Here is a 22672-nt window from a genome sequence, read left to right as displayed (position 1 = left end):
GAGGTGACAGTGGTGACAGGCAGAGTAGATGACACCACAAGACGGGTGACATGAGAGTCCACCGGCGGTGGAGTTTCCCACTTGTTGCTCAACTCCGCAGGGATAGGATAATGAGCTAGCATCTTCTTAGACGGGGAGAATTTCTTTCCTGGAGAAGACCAGGGTTCCTGACGTATGTCTACTAAATGGTCAGAATGTGGTAAGACTACTTTAGCTACATTCTGACGTTTAAATTTATCAGGTTTCTTAGACGCAGTAGTGGGGTCTACCTCATCAATTTGTAGAATCAGCTTAGTAGCCTCCACTAAGTCAGGAACATCAACCTGAGCTGTAGATTCCTAGTCGGAAGCAACTGTATCAGTGTCTGTATACTCCACATCCTCATCAGAATTGTCTGAAATATTAGTGGATTGTGAGGAGGAAGCGGCCAGCTTAGATGACCCTTTGACCCCAGAGGGACGCGGGGTAGACTTTTCTAACCAAAGATTAATTTAATTGTTGTATCTGGGTAGACAGTGTCCGCCCAGGGCGGATTAACTACAGGGACAATATGTGGGGGGCGTAAGACGTGTCACTAGCGTATTCAGCATACTTGAGAACGCTGCCCAAGGTGGCTCCTGATTGGCTACAGGGGCTGCGGGCTGACTGGGAGATGTATGGCACCCAGCACACAAACCACCAGTTAAAACTTCCCCCTCAGATAAATCATTGGTGCAAGCACTGCATGATGCAGAAGTGTCCGCGGATTTCCCAGCCTGTGTGCCAGACATTATAGTGTATGTAGCCGTAGAGCGTAACAGTACAATATAGCCAGACAAATACAATAAATTATATATATATATATATATATATATATATATATATATATATATATAAACAATGCACAGTCAGATAGATACTGGATGTATATCACAGAATACTTGTACTAAATATTCAGGTAGCAGTACACTTGATCTTAACGAACACTGTCTAAGATGACATGTAGAATACTTAAGTGCCTGTAAATATACAACACTGTAGACAGGCGGATTTACAGAGGAGACAGAACCCTGCAGTCCTGGAGATCAGACGCCGCTACTTGTGAAAAGATGGCGCCCAAATCTCAGTTAGGGAGAGCGAGGAGCAGCTCCAGGGCGGGAACACAGCAGTAGATGGCGCCCGGAGTTGGGGGAGGGGCTACGGGTCAGCGTTTTATCCCCTATGCTGGTCCTCACCACCAGGTACTGTGGAGCCTTGTTAAAAGGATTTTTGTGAAATCCGACATGTGATCCCTGCCCTCGTGGATATAGTTGGGTCCCTGCTCTAACAGTGTCCACGCCAGCGTCGCGGTCCGTCCACTAAGACGGCGACCGGAACGCGATTTAGGCGGGGGGGGACCCTCTTACCTCCTCCCAAAGAAGCAGCCACGCGATCCCGGCCAGCGGGAGTATGCAGCGCTGCTGGGGAGGTGTTGGAGCCGCAGCACAGTATGTCACTAGGACATAAAAGTGTTGCGGCCCTTAAAGAATCTTCTAACAAAAGCTCTTTTCAGGGCTGCCTAGCGCAGACCACCTGTTAAGTGACCTGCACTGCAGGTACCAACTTACAAACTGAGCTCACAGTGCCTGGAGGCGGGGCTATAGAGGAGGCCACGCAATGCATCCTGGGAGCAGTCAAAGCTTTAGCCTGTTGGTGTCTCTAGATCAAGATCCAACTCTACACCCCGATGTATTCCCTGTGGAACAGTGTACCCCACTGCAGAAATGGGCGGTATTCAAATGATATATCACGCCTAATCTCCTTTCTAGCGTGAACCCCGCTATTGCGCCCATAGTAATCAGGTTTATTTGCGTAAAGGGATATGGCACTTCGCTACACCGGGGGTAGCGAGCTGAAATGATGATACCACGCCCGTCAGCAGAAACAGAACGGGTATGGAAGGGGATGAAAAGCATTGAATACTGCCCTATGGGCCTAACTCAGACCTGATAGCAGCAGCAAAATTGTTATCTAATGGGCAAAACTATGGGCACTGCATATGGGAGGGGGAGGCAGATATATCTGCCGCCCCTGCAGTGCCCATGGTTTTGCCCATAGGGTGAAAGTGTCTCCATCGCCAGTATAGTAATGCCCTGGTGGTCTAGTACAGTCCACGGCCGTTGAATGGGTGCACATCAGCACCTCCGGTCTGTCTTCCGGGACCGGCGGTATGGACTGGCATGCGCGCCGGTCCTGTAAGCGGGAGCCAGCCTTACCTATCCCCAGTGGTCCGGCTGCAGTCCGAGCCGTTACGTGAGCCCCTGCTAGCTAGGTCTCCGGTTGCCCCACGGAAAGTTCCCCACCGTGGATGGAGTTGCGGCGCTGGCAGGGGTGTTGGGGCAGCAGCGCTGGCGTCCAGAGGACTGCATCGCACTGCTTGCCCAAGTAATAACTAGAAACGTAGATGAAAATCATAGAGAGAGAGCGAGCTTGGGCTGCTTAAAAGCAGCCCCTTCTGTTAAACCGGTGGCCCAGCTCCTGCTGGCACCAATAGAGAATGGAGGAGCTGGAGCTGTGGATGGGGGTAAGAGGGAGAAGCACCAGTGCATCTTGGGAGTTGAAAAGCTTTATCTGTTTTGGTGCCTGATCCTGGTCTCCACCATCATGCCCTGTGGATCGCCTATGGACCCTGAAGAAGAAAACACGATAGGGATGGTGGAGTTTGGCCTTAGTGGGCAAAAGTTGCCATCCGGTGTCAATATCAACTGTGCAAAACTTCATCCCCCTTGAGTTAATATCCTCTGTCCGGCAAGCAGCTCAAAGTTTTTGATTTTTAGTGAAAATTATGTGTTTTTGAAGTTTGGTCAGTCCAACCTCAAAGTTGGGCATGGAGGTCATAAGAGTGATCTTTGGGTCTCCCAATGTACGAATAAAAATTTGTTATGACCCGAGTATCACTTGCAATGGCCATGAAGAGGTCACTGAAAATGGCAAACGTAGTAAAAATCTGAGGTTATTCAAAGAAATCAAGTTGCGTCTTGTGCAGACTTTTGCACACCCTATACTTACTGGGCGACTCAGAACTCACCACGTGAAGGTATCCAACCCACGCCCCAACCACCCTTCCTTGTGGACATACGGACAAAACCATCATGGTCAGGTATAAAGAAGGCACGTAAAAAGCATATGATCAGAAATCAGTGTTTATATTGTGAATTGGGATTTGTCATCAAAATGAGGCAGTCCTCGACTGCAGAGTGGCCCGAATGAAGCCATCAGTTCCAACGACTTTGCTGGAAGCATCTGTGACTCTACTGCACAAGTGTGGCCGGGATAAGCCTCAAAGTCCAACGACTTTGCTGAAACTTTGAGGTGCTTGCCGGAATAGAAGATAACTCAGGAGAGTTGAAATTTTGCACAGTTGATATTGACCCAGAATGGAAACTTTTGGGTACTAAGGCCAAACTCCGTCACTTTCGTGTTTTCAACACCCCCCTACTGTACAGATCCCCAACCTTCCTTCCCTTAACCAGAGGCTCTACTACATCACTCCTTGTACGTACCAGTACCAAGACCGAAAACTCCTCTCCTCCAGTGCCCAATATTGTCCTAACAATGTCTGCAGCCCCTATGCCCAATGGTTCCAGTGTCTGAATTTTATGAATGAGAAACATGCTGCATTTAATGTCAATGTAATTATCAGCAGCAAGGACTAAACATTAAGCCGGCACACACACCCCAACGGCAAGGCTAGATCAGAAGCGTACTGTGTGTGATGGTTCCAAAGACTTTATTCAGCTTCCCCACCTCTTCCTAAAGTGTTTGGCATTCGTTTTTTTTTTTTTATAAGTTTTTCTTACCAAAAAGGCCACCAGAAGTTGTTCCAAACGCAGGCGTAGTTGTCGTGGCTGTTCCGAACGGAGCTGGTTTGTTATTAAACAGGGTCTGCAAGAGAAGAGAGACTGGGTAAGTTTCACTAGAGAACCAAGATGGGACACCCATATATACAGCGTCATACACCCACATATACAGTGTCATACACCCATATATACCGTGTCATACACCCACATATACAGTGTCATACACCCATATATACGGTGTCATACACCCATATATACCGTGTCATACACACACACACTATCGTCACAGCCCTCATACACTGTGGCTGCAGTCGTGCTAAACTTCCCTTCATGGCGTCCCAGGTCCTGCGTCACTCAGCTCCAGCCGAGCATACTTACAGTGTCAGCCGCACGCAGATATACAAGCATCACATATCAGATTAATCAGTGCAGTCTAGTGACGCGGGATTGTTGCCTCATGCGGTGAATAAGAGGCACATTTGGGTGAAGGGGATGTCACCTCGCACAGCGTCTGCAGAGTTAAAGCTTAGTATTTTGTTTTTAAAATTAACAAAAGGAAGGGGATATAAGTCATCTGTCAGGCCCGTGTGGATGATGGTCTGTCCTTTACCTGGAGCCTAGAGGAATTACTACACGGTCGAGACCGCTTCTTACATGTGACGTTGGCAGTGCGTAGCCCATGAAAAGTCACGTGTCGTGCGCTGGCTTGGTCGGTATATAAGGCGGACGTCTGCACACACATCACTCGTTGCTGGCTTGGAGGATATAATAGGATTTTGGTACTTACCAGGTAAATCCTTTTCTTTGAATCCATAGGGGGCATTGGAGTACGCTTGGGATATGGACGGCTTCCGCAGGAACAGGGCACCGAATATTTAAATTTAGAACACTCCATCCCTCCATATCCCAGAGAAACTCAGTGTTTTTTACTGAGCCTAACAGGAGCTATAGAGGTTGACAATGGAGAATTACATAGAACATAACGGACAACAATAAAGTTGACACATAACGTTACTGACAACTAAACAGTTGACACCATAGCCGATAGAACTTGATAATTTGAACCAGTCGGTAAGAGTGTGTTACCATAAGATCCCCTGAACTTACCACAAACCAGGTAAAACTGCTCTGGGTGGGCGTCCAGTGCCCCCTATGGATTCAAAGAAAAGGATTTACCTGGTAAGTACCAAAATCCTATTTTCTTTTTCATCCACTAGGGGTCACTGGAGTACTCTTGGGACGTACCAAAGCTTCCCCCGTGGGCGGGAGAGCTGTTTGGCACCTGTAACACTAGGCGGCCAAAGCTAGATGCTGATGTCGCAAACGTATCAAACTTGTAAAGGCGCACAAACGTGTGCACTGAAGACCATGTAGCCGCACGGCAAAGCTGCGTCGTAGAAGCTCCACGACCAGCTGCCCATGAAGTTCCCACAGAACGTGTGGAATGAGCTGTTACTGAAGTAGGCGGTTGTAACCTAGCTAGGGAGGCCAATCTCGGGATCGGCGGGATCCTGGGATTTAGGCCCAAAAACGGCCGGGATTCAATCCCGGGATTGGAAGCTCCAATCCCGGGGATTGAGGGATCAGCGTTGAGCGTCCTCAGGACGCTCAGACGCTGCCCGGCTCCCTCCTTTCAGTCCCCCTGTGCAGCGTGACCTGTGCCTGTGAGGTCACGCTGCACTGTCAGCAGCCACAGAGCAGGAAGGTACGGCGGTATTCACCAACCGCCTCCTCCCGGCTCCCCCTACACTTACCCGCCGCCTCCTCCCGGCTCCTCCTGCACTTACCCACCGCCTCCTCCCGGCTCCCCTGTACTCCCCCACCACCTCCTCCTCCTCACCGGCTGTGCAGGTTTGTACTTTTTTTTAATGTCTGCGGGGCAGGTGAGGAGGGGCGGGGAGGGGCGTGGGGGATGGCTGGAAACAGTTGAAAGCCAATCCCGGGATTGACCATTTTTCAATCCCGATACCCGGGATTGAAAAAATGGCCCGGGATTGGCTTCCCTAAACCTAGCATGAAGGTAAGCCTGACGTATAGTCAGTTTTATCCATCTGGATAAGGTCTGCTTAGAAGCTGGCCAACCCATCTTGGCAGCATCATAGAGAACAAACAACGTATCCGTCTTACGAACTGTAGACGTTCGGGATACATAAACGCGTAATGCGCGTACCACATCCAGAGTTCCAGAATGTCCTGTTAACACAGGAACTACTATTGGTTGATTGATGTGAAAAGATGACACTACCTTTGGTAAGAAAGCGGGATTCGTCTGAAGTTAGAGCTAATTGCGATAATGACAAGGGATAACCTGGATATTGTCGCAATTACGGAGTCATGGTGCAATGAGAATCATGACTGGGACATAGCTATACCAGGATACAATTTATTTAGGAAGGATAGAATGGGAAGAATAGGAGGAGGGGTAGCAATGTATGTGAAAAAAAGCATAAATGCTACTTTAATACAAAATGTTGAGGACAAAACGGAGGCCCTTTGGGTCACCACGGAAACTGGGGAGGAGGACATTATTCGCATTGGGGTGATCTATAGACCACCAGGCCAGGATTTGGACAGGAACCTATTGTTGGACATCTCTAAAATGGCTTTAAAGGGAGAAGTCATAATCATGGGAGACTTTAATTTACCTGATGTAAATTGGGAGGGGTTCTTTGCAAGTTCAGCTACAAGTGGCAAATTTCTAAATTCCTTACAGGGAGCATCTCTCAAGCAATTGGTGAGGGAGCCCACTCGCAAAGACTCAATATTAGATTTGATTCTTACAAATGGTGACAGGATATCAGACATATATGTGGGTGAGCACCTGGGATCCAGTGATCATCAAGCAGTATGGTTTAGTATAGACAGGATCCAACTCCTGTCACACAAAAACAAATGCTGACTTTGCAAAAATGGGGAGATGTTTAAGTGATTCATTGGTGGACTGAAGGAACTTGGAAGGAGTGATGGGGAAAACTGAAAAGTGCAATAGTAAGGGCAACAGACCTTTGTATCAAAAGGGTTAGGAAAAGCACCAGGAAAAGGAAGCCAATGTGGTTCACAAAAGAAGTATCAACTAGTGTGAAAGCAAAAAAGATGGCTTTTAGGAAATACAAACAGACTCAAAATAATAATGACAAAGAGGTGTATCTTGACAGACGGAAGGATGCTAAGAACGTGATCAGACGTGCAAAGGCAGAAGCTGAGGAGACAATGGCCCAGTCGGTAGATAAAGGGGGCAAAAACTTTTTTAAGTATATAAATGAAAGGAGAAAATCAAAAGGAGGAATAATAAGACTTAAGACAGAGAGTGAGAATTTGGTGGAGGGTGACAAGGCAATAGCAAATCACCTAAATAATTATTTTTGCTCAGTATTTACTACAGAAGAAGGGAAGGGGCCCCAGTTATGTTGCAAGGACATTCATAAAAATAAGGTAGATGAAAGTACATTTACAGAGGAGAAGGTCCTAACTGAACTTTCAAAACTAAAAGTGGATAAATCAATGGAGCCAGATGGGATACACCCAAGGATACTAAAAGAGCTAAAAGATGTGCTGGTGGCACCTTTAACAGAATTATTTAACCAGTCAATAAAAACAGGTGCCATTCCAGAGGACTGGAAAAGAGCAAATGTAGTTCCACTGTACAAAAGTGGAAGCAAGGAAGAAGCAAGTAACTACAGACCAGTAAGCCTTATATCAGTAGTAGGGAAAGTAATCGAAAAACTACTAAGAAAGAGTTGTGGAATGTCTTAAATCAAACAATTTACAGGATCCAAAACAGCATGGATTTACTGGTGGGATATCATGCCAAACAAATCTTATTGACTTTTTTGACTGATGAAAATAATAGATCAAGGGGGAGCTGTAGATGTAGCATATCTAGACTTTAGTAAGGCATTTGACACTGTCCCACATCACAGACTGCTAAATAAACTTGAAAGTGTGGGGGTGGATTATAGAATAGTTAAATGGATAAGAACCTGGTTGCAGGATAGGAAACAGACAGTTGTAGTAAATGGAGTGCAATCTATGGAGGGAAATGTTACCAGTGGAGTACCCCAGGGATCTGTACTCGGACCAGTTCTCTTTAATATCTTTGTTGGTGACATTGCAAATGGTATTGAAGGGAAAGTATGCCTTTTTGCAGATGATACAAAGATATGCAACAGGGTAGACACACCAGGAGGGATAAAACAAATGATTGATGACCTAGCTAGGCTTGAAAAATAGTCAAGAACATGGCAACTACAGTTTAATGCTAAAAAATGCAAAATCATGCACTTGGGTCTCAAAAACCCAGAGGCTAAATATAGTATCAAGGGTACTATAATGGAAACTACTGAAGAGGAAAGGGATTTAGGAGTCACTATTTCAAGTGACTTAAAGGCAGGAAAGCAATGCAACAAAGCAATGAGAAAGGCAAGTCAGATGCTTGGTTGCATAGGGAGAGGAATCAGTAGCAGGAAAAGAGAAGTAATAATGCCACTGTATAGGTCATTGGTGCGGCCTCATCTGGAATACTGTGTCCAGTTCTGGAGACCATATCTCCAGAAGGATATAAATACATTAGAGAGTGTACAAAGAAGGGCAACTAAAATGGTGCATGGCCTACATCACAAAACTTACCCGGAAAGGCTAAAAGATCTTAACATGTATAGTATGGAGGAGAGAAGGGAAAGGGGAGACATGATAGAAACTTACAAATATACCAAAGGTTTTAACAAAGTTCAGGAGGGAAACATTTTTCAAAGGTAGAGAAGTATTAGAACTCGAGGACATACACTGAAACTGGAGGGAGGCAGGTTCAGGGGAAATTTAAGGAAAAATTATTTCACAGAAAGGGTAGTGGATAAGTGGAATAGCCTCCCATCAGAGGTGGTAGAGGCTAAGACTGTAGAGCAATTTAAACATGCTTGGGATAGGCATATGAATATCCTTACAAAGAATTAAGGTTCAAAAAGGGTTGCGATTACCTAAAGGATAAAAAAAAAATGGTCAGACTAGATGGGCCAAGTGGTTCTTATCTGCCGTCACATTCTATGTTTCTATGAAGTTCCGCTCTGTCATCATGAAAACACCAAATACGGTGGCTTGCATGACAAGGCACCCAAATCTGAAACACGCCTTGCCGAAGCTAAGGCTAGGAGGAAAATTGTTTTCCAAGTGAGAAACTTAATATCCACTTGTTGTAAGGGTTCAAAATATGAAGACTGTAAGAAATCTAAAACTAGATTCAAGTCCCATGGCGCTGTAGGTGGAATGAATGGAGGCTGTACTCTGAGGACACCTTGCAGAAAAGTGTGTACCGACGGCAATAGAGCCAATCGTCTTTGAAAGTAAATTGACAACGCAGATACCTGCACCTTTAGTGTAGATAAACGCAGTCCTCCATCTAACCCCGTCTGTAGAAATAGCAAAAGACGGAATAACTTGAAAGAAGATGTCGGAAACTTCCGAGCTTCACACCAACCTATATAGGCACGCCAAATACTGTAATAATGAGCTGCCGTAACCGGCTTCCTAGCTCGTAACATGGTTGGTATAACCGAATCTGGAATGCCCTCTCTTCTTAAGAGGGCGGTCTCAACAGCCACCCCGTCAAACGCAGCCGCGCTAAATCGGGGTAAAGAAACGGACCCTGTTGTAACAGGTCCGGACGTAGTGGGAGCGGCCAAGGATCGTCTGCGAGTAGTCCGCGGAGATCCGAGAACCAAGCTCTCTGAGGCCAATGAGGCGCCACTAGTATGACTGTGGCAGACTCTCTTTTGATCCGTTTTAGCAACAGAGCAGAAACTGGTAAATCATACGAAAAATGATATTTATCCCGTCTACCCAAATGGATTTGGATTTTTGGCAAGGCTGAGACGCCTCCGGTAGTTCTGGCGGTCTCACCCTAGACTCAGATCTTGCCGCTTCCTGCTCTTGTCGAGCGGCGGTCAATTCTGATTGCAACCCAGCCAGTACATTGGCTAGCATTTCCCATGGAGGGTCCGGGGAGGAAACCGGCTTCAAAACCGGAGCAGAAATTGTATTCGTAGCTGATTTCACAAAACATACTGTACATGTGGTAGATCCATCCGGTAACACACTCTTACAGACATGGCAGGGAAACTGCTTTTTTGAATTTGCTGATGCCTTACTCATTATGCAGACAGACAATACAATATACAAAGACAGACACTTGCACGTCTCAGTAAAATAGTACTAGGGTGTGTGTGATATATATATCTGGCCAAGTGCAGTACACGTGGCCAGTCCTATATGAAATGTGATCCCAAATTCCCACTAACACCCCTGCGCCTCCGGTGGAGTAGAGATGTAGGACAGGAACGTTCTGGAATCACAACAGGAAGAACAGGAAGCATGGTTAAAATGGCCCCCATGCCATGCTTACAGTATAATCACAGTACAGGTTAGAAGCTTGTGAATATATAAGCTTATAATCTATGCAGCCTTGGACACTGCTGCTGCTGCTTCCTCCCCATGCAGCTGCGCTATATACATGGTGCCGTGAGCTTCTCCTCCCCCCCCCCCCCTCCCCCCGGGTAGCGGGACGGCCAGCGGGCGCCAGAAAACAGACAGCGCTCCCTCTATGCGGCTCTGAGCAGCGGCGGCAGGCGGTGCGGCTTACTATGCGGCTCCGAGCAGCGGCGGCGGGCGTCTCACAGTGCGGTGGGCGGCTTACATTGCAGCTCGCAGAAACAGTGTCCCCACACAGCGGGGCAGCAGCGTGAGCTGACCGCCCCGTCCCCCAACATACCTGGGCGCCTGTGGTGAGGCTACGACGGGGCTTCTCTGTAAGCACCGGCCAGCCTTTTCTGCAGGATGTCTGCTCTGGCTGTGAGGGTGCTCTTTTAGAGAGGACCGACTCGCCACAGCTGCTTGTAGCAGCTTCCACTATCCCGGACCCTCGCTTTTTGGAAGGGATGTGAATATAGTGAAAAATAAAAAATAAAATAAAAATAATAGGATTTTGGTACTTACCAGGTAAATCCTTTTCTTTGAATCCATAGGGGGCACTGGAGTACTCTTAAGATGCTAGGCTGCAGGGGTATTTGCAGGGTTATAATCAGTTGTAAGTTTGTAACCAGCACTATGATTATATGTGTAAGCTTAGCATGGGGGCAATTTTAACATGTTTCCTGTGTCTTCCTGCTGTGATTCCAGAACGTTCCAGTACTACATCTCTACTCCACCGGAGGCGCAGGGGTGTTAGTGGGAATTTGGGATCACATTTCATAGTACTGGCCATGTGTACTGCACTTGGCCAGATTTTATCTAATTATATATATATATAAATATATATATATATATATATATATATATATAAATATAAATATAAATATAAATATAAATATAATATATATATATATATATATATATATATATATATATACACACACAGAGACACCTTCGTACTAAATAAGTGTAGGCTGAGCGACACAAGCCTGTTGCTACGATGAGCACAGAAAAAATAAGAATTTACTCACCGGTAATTCTATTTCTCGTAGTCCGTAGTGGATGCTGGGACTCCGTAAGGACCATGGGGAATAGCGGCTCCGCAGGAGACTGGGCACAACTATAAAGAAAGCTTTAGGTCTAACTGGTGTGCACTGGCTCCTCCCACTATGACCCTCCTCCAGACCTCAGTTAGGATACTGTGCCCGGAAGAGCTGACACAATAAGGAAGGATTTTGAATCCCGGGTAAGACTCATACCAGCCACACCAATCACACCGTATAACTCGTGATACAATACCCAGTTAACAGTATGACCACAACTGAGCCTCTCAACAGATGGCTCAACAATAACCCTTTAGTTAAACAATAACTATATACAAATATTGCAGACAATCCGCACTTGGGATGGGCGCCCAGCATCCACTACGGACTACGAGAAATAGAATTACTGGTGAGTAAATTCTTATTTTCTCTGACGTCCTAAGTGGATGCTGGGACTCCGTAAGGACCATGGGGATTATACCAAAGCTCCCAAACGGGCGGGAGAGTGCGGATGACTCTGCAGCACCGAATGGGCAAACTCTAGATACTCCTCAGCCAGGGTGTCAAACTTGTAGAATTTAGCAAATGTGTTTGACACCGACCAAGTAGCTGCTCGGCAAAGTTGTAAAGCCGAGACCCCTCGGGCAGCCGCCCAAGAAGAGCCCACCTTCCTTGTGGAATGGGCTTTCACTGATTTAGGATGCGGCAGTCCAGCCGCAGAATGTGCAAGCTGAATCGTACTACAGATCCAGCGAGCAATAGTCTGCTTCGAAGCAGGTGCACCCAACTTGTTGGGCGCATACAGGATAAATAGCGAGTCAGTCTTTCTGACTCCAGCTGTCCTGGAAACATAGATTTTCAGGGCCCTGACTACGTCCAACAACTTGGAAGCCTCCAAGTCTTTAGTAGCCGCAGGCACCACGATAGGTTGGTTCAGATGAAAAGCTGATGCCACCTTAGGGAGAAACTGGGGACGAGTCCTCAATTCTGCCCTATCCATATGGAAAATCAGATAAGGGCTTTTACATGACAAAGCCGCCAATTCTGATACACGCCTGGCCGAAGCCAAGGCCAACAACATGACCACTTTCCACGTGAGATATTTCAATTCCACGGTTTTTAGTGGCTCAAACCAATGTGACTTTAGGAAATCCAACACCACGTTGAGATCCCAAGGTGCCACTGGAGGCACAAAAGGGGGCTGAATATGCAGCACTCCCTTAACAAAAGTCTGAACTTCAGGTAGTGAAGCCAGTTCTCTCTGGAAGAAAATCGATAGAGCCAAAATCTGGACCTTAATGGAACCCAATTTTAGGCCCATAGTCACCCCTGACTGTAGGAAGTGCAGAAAACGGCCCAGCTGAAATTCCTCCGTTGGGGCCTTCCTGGCCTCACACCACGCAACATATTTTCGCCAAATGCGGTGATAATGGTTTGCGGTAACTTCTTTCCTAGCATTAATCAGCGTAGGAATGACTTCCTCCGGAATGCCCTTTTCCTTCAGGATCCGGTGTTCAACCGCCATGCCGTCAAACGCAGCCGCGGTAAGTCTTGGAACAGACAGGGCCCCTGCTCCAGCAGGTCCTGTCTGAGCGGCAGAGGCCATGGGTCCTCTGAGATCATTTCTTGAAGTTCCGGGTACCAAGCTCTTCCTGGCCAATCCGGAACAATGAGCATAGTTCTTACTCCTCTTCTCCTTATTATCCTCAGTACCTTTGGTATGAAAGGAAGAGGAGGGAACACATAAACCGACCGGTACACCCACGGTGTCACTAGAGCGTCCACAGCTATCGCCTGAGGGTCTCTCGACCTGGCGCAATATCTTTCTAGCTTTTTGTTTAGGCGGGACGCCATCATGTCCACCTGTGGCTTTTCCCAACGGTTTACAATCAGTTGAAAAACTTCCGGATGAAGTCCCCACTCTCCCGGGTGGAGGTCGTGTCTGCTGAGGAAGTCTGCTTCCCAGTTGTCCACTCCCGGAATGAACACTGCTGACAGTGCCAACACGTGATTTTCCACCCATCGGAGAATCCTTGTGGCTTCTGCCATCGCAGTCCTGCTTCTTGTGCCGCCCTGTCGGTTTACATGGGCGACTGCCGTGATGTTGTCTGACTGGATCAGTACCGGCTGGTTTTGAAGCAGGGGTTTTGCCTGACTTAAGGCATTGTAAATGGCCCTCAGTTCCAGAATATTTATGTGTAGGGAAGTCTCCTGACTTGACCATAGTCCTTGGAAGTTTCTTCCCTGTGTGACTGCCCCCCCAGCCCCGAAGGCTGGCATCCGTGGTCACCAGGACCCAGTCCTGTATGCCGAATCTGCGGCCCTCTTGAAGATGAGCACTTTGCAGCCACCACAGCAGAGACACCCTGGTCCTCGGAGACAGGGTTATCAGCCGATGCATCTGAAGATGCGATCCGGACCACTTGTCCAACAGGTCCCACTGAAAGGTTCTTGCATGGAACCTGCCGAATGGAATTGCTTCGTAGGAAGCTACCATCTTTCCCAGGATCCGCGTGCAGTGATGCACCGACACCTGTTTTGGTTTTAGGAGGCCTCTGACTAGAGATGACAGCTCCTTGGCCTTCTCCTCCGGGAGAAACACTTTTTTCTGTTCTGTGTCCAGAACCATCCCCAGGAACAGTAGACGTGTCGTAGGGACCAGCTGTGACTTTGGAATATTTAGAATCCAGCCGTGCTGTTGTAGCACCTCCCGAGATAGTGCTACCCCGACCAACAACTGCTCCCTGGACCTCGCCTTTATCAGGAGATCGTCCAAGTACGGGATAATTAAAACTCCCTTCTTTCGAAGGAGTATCATCATTTCGGCCATTGCCTTGGTAAATACCCTCGGAGCCGTGGATAGACCAAACGGCAACGTCTGGAATTGGTAATGACAATCCTGTACCACAAATCTGAGGTACTCCTGGTGAGGATGGTAAATGGGGACATGCAGGTAAGCATCCTTGATGTCCAGTGATACCATGTAATCCCCCTCGTCCAGGCTTGCAATAACCGCCCTGAGCGATTCCATCTTGAACTTGAATTTTTTTATATATGTGTTCAAGGATTTCAAATTTAAAATGGGTCTCACCGAACTGTCCGGTTTCGGTACCACAAACATTGTGGAATAGTAACCCCGTCCTTGTTGAAGTAGGGGCACTTTGACTATCACCTGCTGGGAATACAGCTTGTGAATTGCCTCTAACACTGCCTCCCTGCCTGAGGGAGTTGTTGGTAAGGCAGATTTGAGGAAATGGCAGGGGGGGAGACGTCTCGAATTCCAGCTTGTACCCCTGAGATACTACCTGAAGGATCCAGGGATCCACCCGTGAGCGAGCCCACTGATTGCTGAAGTTTTTGAGACGGACCCCCACCGTACCTGGCTCCGCCTGTGGAGCCCCAGCGTCATGCGGTGGACTTAGAGGAAGCGGGGGAGGACTTTTGCTCCTGGGAACTGGCTGTATGCTGCAGCTTTTTCCCTCTACCTCTGGTCAGAAAGGACGCGCCTTTAACCTGCTTGCCCCTATTGGGCCGAATGGACTGTACCTGATAATACGGTGCTTTCTTTGGCTGTGAGGGAACATGGGGTAAAAATGTAGACTTCCCAGCTGTTGCTGTGGAAACGAGGTCCAAGAGACCATCCCCGAACAACTCCTCACCCTTATAAGGCAAAACTTCCATGTGCCTTTTAGAATCTGCATCACCTGTCCACTGCCGAGTCCATAACCCTCTCCTGGCAGAAATGGACATTGCACTTATTTTAGATGCCAGCCGGCAAATATCCCTCTGTGCATCTCTCATGTATAAGACTGCGTCTTTAATATGCTCTACGGTTAGCAATATAGTGTCCCTGTCTAGGGTATCAATATTTTCCGACAGGGAATCTGACCATGCAGCTGCAGCACTGCACATCCATGCTGAAGCAATAGCTGGTCTTGAGGTGGGTACACACTAGTAGATATATCTGCAGATCAATTGATCTGCAGATATATCTATGTACGGATCGGGCAGTGTGCTGTGCATACACACAGCCCGATCCGTCGGGGGACTGACGTCATGAACTGGGCGGGCGCTCGCACCCGCCCAGTTCACCTGTCAATCACCGCCGGCCGCCGCAGCATGTGTACGGGCGGTCGGACGACCGCCCCGTACACACACAGCGACGCGCCAATATATCGTTAGATATATTGGCTGTCGGCTGTGCTGCGCGGCCGACGCGATACGTCTGTGAACGACGGAGTTCACAGACGTATCGCCCGTACACACTGGCCGACGGTCCCGCGATGTATCGGCCGTTCAAGAGAACGGCCGATACATCGACCAGTGTGTACGGGCCTTTAGTATAATACCGGTGTGCGTATATACAGACTTCAGGATAGCCTCCTGCTTTCTATCAGCAGGTTCCTTTAGGGCGGCCGTATCCGGAGACGGTAGTGCCACCTTCTTTGACAAGCGTGCGAGTGCTTTATCCACCCTAGGGGATGTTTCCCAACGTGACCTATCCTCTGGCGGGAAAGGGTACGCCATTAGTAACCTTTTAGAGATTACCAGTTTCTTATCGGGGGAAGCCCACGCTTCTTCACACACTTCATTTGATTCCTCAGATGGAGGAAAACTACTGGTAGTTTTTTCTCTCCAAACATAATACCCTTTTTTGTGGTACCCGGGGTAACATCAGAAATATGCAACACATTTTTAATTGCCTCAATCATATAACGTGTGGCCCTATTGGAAGTTACATTTGTCTCATCGTCGTCAACACTGGAGTCAGTATCCGTGTCGACATCTGTGTCTGCCATCTGAGGTAGCGGGCGTTTTAGAGCCCCTGATGGCTTTTGAGACGCCTGGGCAGGCACAGGCTGAGAAGCCGGCTGTCCCATATTTGGTATGTCGTCAAACCTTTTATGCAAGGAGTCGACACTGTCGCGTAATTCCTTCCACAGAACCATCCACTCAGGTGTCGACCCCGCAGGGGGTGACATCACATTTATCGGCACCTGCTCCGCCTCCACATAAGCCTCCTCATCAAACATGTCGACACAGCCGTACCGACACACCGCACACACACAGGGAATGCTCTGATAGAGGACAGGACCCCACAAAAGCCCTTTGGGGGGACAGAGAGAGAGTATGCCAGCACACACCAGAGCGCTATAATACAGGGATTAACTGAATTATTTCCCCTTATAGCTGCTATATAAGTTATACTGCGCCTAAATTTAGTGCCCCCACTCTCTTTTTTACCCTTTGTAGCTTGATACTGCAGGGGAGAGCCAGGGAGCGATCCTTCCAGCGGAGCTGTGAGTGAAAAATGGCGCCAGTGTGCTGAGGGAGTTAGCCCCGCCCCTTTTCCGGCGGACTTCTCCCGCTTTTTTCAGAAATTCTGGCAGGGGTAATTTATCACATATATAGCCTCTGGGACTATATATTGTGATGATTTGCCAGCCAAGGTGTTTATATTGCTGCTCAGGGCGCCCCCCCCCCCAGCGCCCTGCACCCATCAGTGACCGGAGTGTGAGGTGTACATGAGGAGCAATGGCGCACAGCTGCAGTGCTGTGCGCTACCTTGTTGATGACCGAAGTCTTCTGCCGCCGATTTTCAGGACCATCTTCATGCTTCTGGCTTTGTAAGGGGGACGGCGGCGCTGCTCCGGGACCGAACGATCGATGTCGGGTCCTGTGTTCGATCCCTCTGGAGCTAATGGTGTCCAGTAGCCTAAGAAGCCCAAACTATCTCCAGTTAGGTAGGGTCGCTTCTTCTCCCCTTAGTCCCTCGTTGCAGTGAGTCTGTTGCCAGCAGATCTCACTGTAAAATAAAAAACCTAAAATATACTTTCTTTCTAGGAGCTCAGGAGAGCCCCTAGTGTGCATCCAGCTCAGCCGGGCACAAGATTCTAACTGAAGTCTGGAGGAGGGTCATAGTGGGAGGAGCCAGTGCACACCAGTTAGACCTAAAGCTTTCTTTATAGTTGTGCCCAGTCTCCTGCGGAGCCGCTATTCCCCATGGTCCTTACGGAGTCCCAGCATCCACTTAGGACGTCAGTGAAAACACTGAGGTACTCTGGGATATGGAGGGGAGGAGTGTTCTAAATTTAAATATTCAGGTGCCCTGTTCCTGCGGAAGCCGTCCATATCCCAAGAGTACTCCAGTGACCCCTAGTGGATGAAAAAGAAATAAGGTGTGCGCTGGCTTGGTGGGTATATAAGGCGTGTACTGGCTTGGTGGGTATATAAGGCGTGTGCTGGCTAGGTGGGTATATAAGGTGTGATAGGCCGTCTGCACACATATCACTCGTTGCTGGCTTAGTGGGTATATAAGGTGTGCGCTGGCTTGGTGGGTATATAAGGTGTGCGCTGGCTAGGTGGGTATATAAGGTGTGCGCTAGGCCATCTGCACACATATCACTCGTTGCTGGCTTGGTGGGTATATAAGGTGTGCGCTGGCTTGGTGGGTATATAAGGTGTGCGCTGGCTTGGTGGGTATATAAGGTGTGTGATAGGCCGTCTGCACACATCACTCGTTGCTGTCAGGGATAAAAGCAGTGATTTATCAGAGTTGCTGAAAGGGATGATTATCTGCTTTCAGTGCACGGGTGGCGGTATTTCTGACACAGCGCAGTGGTGAACTGTTTGCGTGCTGCTGCGGTGAAAGTGTATAGTAACTGGACAAATTACACCATTGCAAATAGCCGTCAAGGAAACTGTGGCGCACCACGTGCTATTGATGTGAGATGTGAACGTCGGCTACGAAGGTGCGTGGGGGCCGACACACTGCAGTGGAGCAGCTCACCGTCACAATGATCCTGGGGGCGACCAGACGTGTGTCTAATACGACAGTCCAGCCCGTCTAGCTGTTGTCCGCGCTGCACACGGCGGGTACTCTGGATATTAGCTGGTGTCATAATAATGTGACCCCACCGTGTAGTTACACACAGCCAGCAACTGGCAAGGATTCTCCCAGCACTGCAGGTTTCCATACAAATGCTCAGTCTGTAACAGTAACACAGACCCGGATAATCAGACTACACAAGTGATGGCACTACTGGACTGGAGACACCTGTCCCAACATAACCCTCTCCAGGAGGACACAATGCTCTGCTCCTGCTCTTCCCTCTTACTGTATAATTACCATCACCTGTGCTGTACCCTAATACTGACCCAGTGCTCATACCTATGTCATACCTCCCAACATGACCTCTCCAGGAGGACACAATGCTCTGCTCCTGCTCTTCCCTCTTACTGTATAATTACCATCACCTGTGCTGTACCCTAACACTGACCTAGTGCTCATACATATGTCATACCTCCCAACATGACCTCTCCAGGAGGACACAATGCTCTGCTCCTGCTCTTCCCTCTTACTGTATAATTACCATCACCTGTGCTGTACCCTAATACTGACCCAGTGCTCATACATATGTCATACCTCCTAACATGACCTCTACAGGAGGACACAATGCTCTGCTCCTGCACTTCCCTCTTACTGTATAATTACCATCACCTGTGCTGTACCCTAATACTGACCCAGTGCTCATACCTATGTCATACCTCCCAACATGACCTCTCCAGGAGGACACAATGCTCTGCTCCTGCTCTTCCCTCTTACTGTATGATTACCATCACCTGTGCGGTACCCTAATACTGACCCAGTGCTCATACCTATGTCATACCTCCCAACATGACCTCTCCAGGAGGACACAATGCTCTGCTCCTGCTCTTCCCTCTTACTGTATGATTACCATCACCTGTGCTGTACACCCTAATACTGACCCAGTGCTCATACCTATGTCATACCTCCCAACATGACCTCTCCAGGAGGACACAATGCTCCGCTCCTGCTCTTCCCTCTTACTGTATAATTACCATCACCTGTGCTGTACCCTAATACTGACCCAGTGCTCATACCTATGTCATACCTCCCAACATGACCTCTCCAGGAGGACACAATGCTCCGCTCCTGCACTTCCCTCTTACTGTATGATTACCATCACCTGTGCTGTACCCTAATACTGACCCAGTGCTCATACATATGTCATACCTCCCAACATGACCTCTCCAGGAGGACACAATGCTCTGCTCTTCCCTCTTACTGTATGATTATCACCTGTGCTGTACCCTTATACTGACCCAGTGCTCATACCTATGTCATACCTCCCAACATGACCTCTCCAGGAGGACACAGTGCTCTGCTCCTGCTCTTCCCTCTTACTGTATGATTACCATCACTTGTTCTGTACCCTAATACTGACCCAGTGCTCATACCTATGTCATACCTCCCAACATGACCTCTCCAGGGAGGACACAATGCTCCGCTCCTGCTCTTCCCTCTTACAGTATAATTACCATCACCTGTGCTGTACCCTAAAACTGACCCAGTGCTCATACCTATGTCATACCTCCCAACATGACCTCTCCAGGAGGAACACAATGCTCTGCTCCTGCACTTCCCTCTTACTGTATGATTACCATCACCTGTGCTGTACCCTAATACTGACCCAGCGCTAATACCTATGTCATACCTCCCAACATGACCTCTCCAGGAGGACACAATGCTCTGCTCTTCCCTCTTACTGTATGATTACCATCACCTGTGCTGTACCCTTATACTGACCCAGTGCTCATACCTATGTCATACCTCCCTCCACGAGGACACAGTGCTCTGCTCCTGCTCTTCCCTCTTACTGTATGATTACCATCACTTGTTCTGTACCTTAATACTGACCCAGTGCTCATACCTATGTCATACCTCCCAACATGACCCTCTCCAGGAGGACACAATGCTCCGCTCCTGCTCTTCCCTCTTACTGTATAATTACCATCACCTGTGCTGTACCCTAATACTGACCCAGTGCTCATACCTATGTCACACCTCCCAACATGCCCTCTCCAGGAGGACACACTGCTCTGCTCCTGCACTTCCCTCTTACTGTATGATTACCATCACATGTGCTGTACCCCAATACTGACCCAGTGCTCATACCTATGTCATACCTCCCAACATGACCTCTCCAGGAGGACAATGCTCTGCTCCTGCTCTTCCCTCTTACTGTATGATTACCATCACCTGTGCTGTACCCTAATACTGACCCAGTGCTCATACCTATGTCATACCTCCTAACATGACCTCTCCAGGAGGAACACAATGCTCTGCTCCTGCACTTCCCTCTTACTGTATGATTACCATCACCTGTGCTGTACCCTAATACTGACCCAGTGCTCATACCTATGTCATACCTCCCAACATGACCTCTCCAGGAGGACACAATGCTCTGCTCCTGCTCTTCCCTCTTACTGTATGATTACCATCACCTGTGCTGTACCCTAATTCTGACCCAGTGCTCATACCTATGTCATACCTCCAAACATGCCCTCTCCAGGAGGACACAATGCTCTGCTGCTGCTCTTCCCTCTTACTGTATGATTACCATCACCTGTGCTGTACCCTAATACTGACCCTGTGCTCATGCCTATGTCATACCTCCCAACATGACCTCCCCAGGAGGACACATAGCTCTGCTCCTGCTCTTCCCTCTTACTGTAGGATTACCATCACCTGTTCTGTATCCCAATACTGACCCAGTGCTCATACCTATGTCATACCTCCCAACATGACCTCTCCAGGAGAGACATGATGGGTTGTATTTCTGCTAATTAATGATCAACCTATGGCCTAGAATGCAGGAGGCAGCTGAACCCTCCTCACAGGGCTGTGCGTGGACAAGGCAGTGGGGGCTACAGGGGCAACAGTGATGCCCTTAGGTATGACATAGGTATGAGCACTGGGTCAGTATTAGGGTACAGCACAGGTGATGGTAATCATACAGTAAGAGGGAAGTTCAGGAGCAGAGCGTTGTGTCCTCCTGGAGAGGTCATGTTGGGAGGTGTGACATAGGTATGAGCACTGGGTCAGTATTAGGGTACAGCACAGGTGATGGTAATCATACAGTAAGAGAGAAGAGCAGGAGCAGAGCATTGCGTCCTCCTGGAGAGGTTATGTTGGGAGGTATGACATTTATGAGCACTGGGTCAGTATTAGGGTACAGCACAGGTGATGGTAATCATACAGTATGAGGGAAGAGCAGGAGCAGAGCATTGTGTCCTCCTGGAGAGGTCATGTTGGGAGGTATGACATAGGTATGAGCACTGGGTCAGTATTAGGGTACAGCACAGGTGATGGTAATCATACAGTAAGAGGGAAGAGTAGGAGCAGAGCATTGTGTCCTCCTGGAGAGGTCATGCTTGGAGGTACGTAGGACAGAGCTTGTTAAACGCAGTGCTCAGGGCCCCCCAGCGGTCCAGAATTTAAGTACATCAATAGCGCAGCACAGATGGTTAAAATAAGAATTTACTTACCGATAATTCTATTTCTCGTAGTCCGTAGTGGATGCTGGGAACTCCGTAAGGACCATGGGGAATAGCGGCTCCGCAGGAGACTGGGCACAAAAGTAAAGCTTTAGGACTACCTGGTGTGCACTGGCTCCTCCCCCTATGACCCTCCTCCAAGCCTCAGTTAGGATACTGTGCCTGGACGAGCGTACACAATAAGGAAGGATTTTGAATCCCGGGTAAGACTCATACCAGCCACACCAATCACACCGTACAACCTGTGATCTGAACCCAGTTAACAGCATGATAACAGCGGAGCCTCTGAAAAGATGGCTCACAACAACAATAACCCGATTTTTGTAACAATAACTATGTACAAGTATTGCAGACAATCCGCACTTGGGATGGGCGCCCAGCATCCACTACGAACTACGAGAAATAGAATTATCGGTAAGTAAATTCTTATTTTCTCTGACGTCCTTGTGGATGCTGGGAACTCCGTAAGGACCATGGGGATTATACCAAAGCTCCCAAACGGGCGGGAGAGTGCGGATGACTCTGCAGCACCGAATGAGAGAACGCCAGGTCCTCCTCAGCCAGGGTATCAAATTTGTAGAATTTAGCAAACGTGTTTGCCCCTGACCAAGTAGCTGCTCGGCAAAGTTGTAACGCCGAGACCCCTCGGGCTGCCGCCCAAGATGAGCCCACCTTCCTTGTGGAATGGGCTTTTACAGATTTTGGCTGTGGCAGGCCTGCCACAGAATGTGCAAGCTGAATTGTACTACAAATCCAACGAGCAATAGTCTGCTTAGAAGCAGGAGCACCCAGCTTGTTGGGTGCATACAGGATAAACAGCGAGTCAGATTTTCTGACTCCAGCCGTCCTGGAAACATATATTTTCAAGGCCCTGACTACGTCCAACAACTTGGAGTCCTCCAAGTCACTAGTAGCCGCAGGTACCACAATAGGTTGGTTCAGATGAAACACTGAAACCACCTTAGGGAGAAAATGAGGACGAGTCCTCAA

At 48.3% G+C, this 22672-nt stretch overlaps 1 protein-coding gene across 4 annotated transcripts in view; it reads right to left on the bottom strand.

Moving 5' to 3' along the window:
* NUP98 (nucleoporin 98 and 96 precursor) overlaps positions 1–22672 on the bottom strand; it is a 121702-nt gene that overhangs the window by 71751 nt on the left and 27279 nt on the right. For all 4 annotated transcript variants that reach the window (XM_063950849.1, XM_063950850.1, XM_063950852.1 and 1 more), the window contains exon 10: positions 3819–3903. In XM_063950849.1, coding sequence (XP_063806919.1) covers positions 3819–3903 — 85 coding nt within the window. The remainder of the gene's footprint in view (positions 1–3818; positions 3904–22672) is intronic.

The sequence above is a fragment of the Pseudophryne corroboree genome, chromosome 2 (genome assembly GCF_028390025.1).
Source record: "Pseudophryne corroboree isolate aPseCor3 chromosome 2, aPseCor3.hap2, whole genome shotgun sequence".
NCBI lineage: Eukaryota > Metazoa > Chordata > Amphibia > Anura > Myobatrachidae > Pseudophryne > Pseudophryne corroboree.
Note: the sequence above shows the minus strand (reverse complement) of the source record. Positions and strands in the feature narration are given on the sequence as shown.